This window comes from Nicrophorus vespilloides, unplaced genomic scaffold, assembly GCF_001412225.1.
Source record: "Nicrophorus vespilloides isolate i.1.1-1 unplaced genomic scaffold, Nicve_v1.0, whole genome shotgun sequence".
Classification (NCBI taxonomy): domain Eukaryota; kingdom Metazoa; phylum Arthropoda; class Insecta; order Coleoptera; family Silphidae; genus Nicrophorus; species Nicrophorus vespilloides.
The window spans coordinates 130,242-134,738 of record NW_017096005.1 but is presented as its reverse complement, the minus strand read 5'-3'; the positions used below and the strand labels follow the sequence as shown (position 1 = coordinate 134,738).

The window sequence follows — 4,497 nt, the reverse complement described above, 5'->3', positions numbered from 1 at the left end:
TTGTGTTAATTTATGTCTTTAATTATGATAGTTTTGACGAAGCAAATGGAAAAAATTCACATGTCTAAAAGGTTGTAAATTTGATAAATTTGATTACTGTTTATTTGGGCATCTCAAGTACCTTTCCCTGAGGATACGTAAAATAAACAGTAGCATGGGAAATGGTGATTTTCAAAAATATTGATGCTGACAGATTTGCAATACTCGCCTTAATTATAATACATATTTTGTACCACAAAAAATGCTTCATGAAAGTAAATATTTTTCAATAATTTATTTACGTGTAGATATTTCAATTTATTGCAATAATAATCATAATAATAATAATATTTTTAGTTTCATCTCAAAATTTGTACAATTAAATTTATTTATATCTAATAGTAAAAAAATGTTGGACAAGAATCAATAGGATATTTACTGGTATTAATCAATATTTTGTTTCCATATTTTTTCTAATTACGTATGTAATTTGATTAATAATTACAGTTATATAGTTAAATATTAAATAAAATAATATTCTTAAGTTTTTGTACATGAAGATTTTTTTCTTTTGTTTTCATTCGGAATGTTCAAATTTTGTAGAAATGTTTGTTAAATTGTTGTGTCTTTCGTTATAAAACTGTATACTTGTCGGATTCTAAGAAAATATTTATTTGGCACCTGGCCAAAGTATGTCGAATGTAAATACCAATTAATGCTAGATTTATTAAGCAACATTTCTATGACTCAACGGAAGTTATAATATTGATGAAAGATCTAGGTCGGTGTTTATCAATAGGCCTATGGATGTGGATTAGAAAATTGTAATCAAGCAATTACGTAACTTTTAAATTACCAACAGCGTTTTGAAGAAATAAAAAGTAATTTAATATTTTTTTATAAAAAAATTAATATTAATTTAATAATTGTAATTTATCCCTATGCTAAAATATTTTTTTACTTTGATAATTTTTTTTATTAATTGGAAAAATTTAAAACGTTTTGAGTATAAAGTAGAAATTTTAATAATACTTTACTTTTATTTGATTTATTTTAAGATTTGAAACAAAATTTTCTGAAATTCAGCGAATTACATGGGAATAAATAGCCGACGGAAAACGTGTAAGTAATTATACGTGTGTATATATATATGCGTATAGTGTGGGAAAAAGTGGAAAGTACATAATGGGGCATCTCTTAAAAGGCCATTTGCCTTTATCGTGAGTAATTATGATAAAACCATGGTTGTGCCATAAATAAGAATTTCGCCGTCGCCTCTGGGAAGTCGACTTAAGACATGTTGTGCAGTTGAAGAGTCGGAGTTTGTTTATTCGGCAGAAGAGACGTCATCAAGTGCCGATGACAAGGATGGGCCGCATCCTCGAAGTCCTTCCTGATGGATACTGTGCTTTGGCTGCTGGTAAAAAGGACCTCCCGGTACTGATTAAGACACGATTAAAAGTGACTGCCATCCACTTGAGAGACAGGGCGAGGCACAGAGTAGTTTAACGGATGAAGTGAAATGAATATCGGAATGCCCTACGGTCGATGTGTAAGGGATACGCACAGTAGCCATGGGGCGAAAGGAACAAGAAAAAAAATAATGACCCCCTCTGACACCTAAAGAACAAAAGCTGCCCTGTCTGCTGCTGTCACTGTATATCAAATGCCTTCTCGAAGACACATGCAATGGAGAAGGAACCCTCATTAACTATTAATACCGTCGATAAGCAAACAAATCAAGGTCCCCGGCGGAAAAGAGGAAGGTGCGATCTTCCTGTTCTGTTACGCAACGCCACATGACTTTTGTAGCAATGAACTCTGGGATAAATCCAGTATGTGATAAAGCGGCGTTTAAATATACGCGGCGTGTATATACACACACACAGTGGCATCTGATGCTGTTGGATTGTTGCAAGGTGCAGCGTTGTAAGTGTGGATTTAGCCGAAGGTACTACAACTAGTGAGCAGCTTCTACTTAGTTGATTACATCGACGTCTGGTTTCTGTCGCGATGCCAGCCGTGACGCGAAACAGTCGAAGACAAAGACGCCGAATAGCCGAATTTACACAATCCTCGGCCCACAAATTTCATTAACTCGTCCAATTTACCACTTCGCTTCCACCCCTCGTCGCTGCTCAGCGATCGGCCACCACCCCCATTCGCAAAGCCAGAACCGCGACTACCGCAGCCCTTCGAATACCGTCCCCCAAAATGATAACAACTTGATTAAAGTAATGACTTTAAAATAACAGTCCAGCTGCCCTATATCAATATACTAGAAGATTAGAAATCATTTATATTTACTTCCAACCAAATCCCTCAAAACTATCTGATCCAAACTATAATCTGGCATTCTTCAAAATGTTTAGGTAATATATAATGCTAAAAATACTTTGTAAACAATATTATTGAATTAATAATTTATCAATGGTTTTTATCAAAAAAAATATTTGCTGCATGTTTATAAACAGTTCTTCCAAATTCAGATTGTTTGTCCTTAGTCCAACTTAATGAAACGAATAAAATAATTTATAATTTTTTTTGTTACCAAATTTTTTGAACTATAAAAATAATATATAAATAACAATAAGACACACTTCAATTCCAAGTACATTTTCTTGTATAAAAAGTTGAGTTTTGCCAAGTTAAAATTATAATATTGTACCAGTATTTGCATGTTTATGATAGAACACTGATTTATGTTATAAACCTGGTCGAAGATGTAATTTACGTCCGGGAAAAATCCCGGATGAAGGAACAAAGGTTAAGGAAATTCTTGAGCACGACATCGAGGCGCCGGTCGTAGGGCATTATCTACATATATGTTTGGGCGAAAAAATTGGTATAAATTATGCTTGGCTTGTCAAATAAATAAAATCCCGGGCGGTGGCCCTCCGAGAAGGGACTGGCGCCACAATACACATGTCCCTTCTTCGGTTCCCCGCATCCACTTGAGGCAGCCAGATAAAGGGCAAACTATAAACACTACGGGACGTCTTTAAATCCTTTTTAATAAGTGTACAAACACATGTTACGCTGACCTTTTTATTTATTTTTCCTCCGGTACAACGTTATTATCGAATCCCGTCTTCGGACTAAATCGACAGGGATCAGAGACGCTTGATGGATGTCCGATTTTATTGCGATTCCTCAGCGGGACCATTCTGTCCAGGACGTGTCGCTAATCCAGGATTTGCTCATCGGCGGGGGTTGTTATCGCTAGGACCTCCTGCAGAAAATGACGTAGACTGTGCAGTATAAAACCTGCAGGTCGGTACCAAAGATCAACATTGTCCTGCAATGGTTCGTCAAGCAATCTTCGTCCTCGCAGTTCTCATCCTCGTCGCAATCTGTCATTCGGCAGATAACGTAAGATAAAATAAAAGCGAGCAACAATTGTGTTCCATAACCATCCTTTAAACAACATTTTTAGGATGAGAGATCTATTGATTCATATTCTAAGAGGAAGATGAGCGCTCTTTGGTTCGGCCCAAGGCTGGGTAGGAAGAAGCGTAACCCTTCGAGTGATGAGCTTCTCAAGAACACAAACTTGGACCGCGAGCAACTTGTGGCTCTCTTGGAGATGCTCCAGGAATCGCCGTGGGCTGTGGTTGCTCTCAATGGTAACATTCACGTGAACTCTCGGAGTAATATTAATATCATCATTTATTTTCTAGAAGGCAAAAGACATAACAAAATGAATTTCACACCTAGGCTTGGTAGAGAATCAGGTGAAGATCTCGCTGGAAGTACAAACCCCAATGTCGGCGCAAACAGGTGGATACAGGATACTGAAATTAATGGCGATCTTATGTCTCAGCGTTCCCCGCCTTTTGCACCACGTTTAGGAAGGAGGGTTGTACCATTTTCACCTCGCCTTGGACGTGAAAATGATAGATTGTTTTAAGATTACATGAACATATTAACGTAATTCCATTATATAATGCTATAATTAATAAAATATATTAATAACCCTTAATGTGTCATTTTATAATTAATAAAATACAAATATTACCCAATTCAACAACAGAACTGAATCTCCACATCTGGAAAATTATCTATTACATCAGCGGTTTCCAACCTTTATGCTACTACGCCTCCCCGAAAAAAAAAAATTTTCGCGCCTCCCTTACCTTTTATTGTTTTAATAGATTAAATAATATAGACACGTTTTATTTAGTTCAAGATCTTATGGTATAAAAATTAATTTATGAAATAAAATTGACGCCTCCCCTGGCAATAGTCCGCGCCTCCCAGGTTGGAAACCGCTGTATTACATAAAACATGTGCAATTACTTTAAGATTTTGTGAGAAATTTTAGGATAAGCTGGATTTTTATTTACATTGCGGAATCTGACCATAACTAATTTATAATTAAAAATGTTATTAGTGTCTTTAAAATACATACAATTTATAAATACAGCAAATCAATCATATTTATTTTGAAATAGTACACAACATTATTCTGTTTTTGTGCTGTTTATTTTGATTCGGTTTTAAAGATTTCGATTTAGA

The 4,497-nt window shown here is 35.3% G+C and overlaps 1 protein-coding gene across 1 annotated transcript; it reads left to right on the top strand.

The window, feature by feature from the left end:
- Positions 1 to 1,338: 1,338 nt before the first annotated feature.
- Positions 1,339 to 3,963, top strand: LOC108569139 (PBAN-type neuropeptides-like). The gene is made up of 4 exons (XM_017930569.1): positions 1,339 to 1,479; positions 3,253 to 3,351; positions 3,416 to 3,605; positions 3,660 to 3,963. Exons 1-4 carry the CDS (start codon positions 1,339 to 1,341, stop codon positions 3,887 to 3,889), a joined length of 660 nt encoding a protein of 219 aa, XP_017786058.1. The 3' UTR covers positions 3,890 to 3,963.
- The last annotated feature ends 534 nt before the right edge of the window (positions 3,964 to 4,497 follow it).

Coding starts and splice junctions, on each gene's coding strand:
- LOC108569139 (XM_017930569.1), top strand. CDS start 1,339: ATGACAAGGATGGGCCGCATCCTCGAAGTCCTTCCTGATGGATACTGT. Junction 3,352..3,415: donor TCTGTCATTCGGCAGATAAC/GTAAGATAAAAT, acceptor CAACATTTTTAG/GATGAGAGATCTATTGATTC. Junction 3,606..3,659: donor GGCTGTGGTTGCTCTCAATG/GTAACATTCACG, acceptor TTTATTTTCTAG/AAGGCAAAAGACATAACAAA.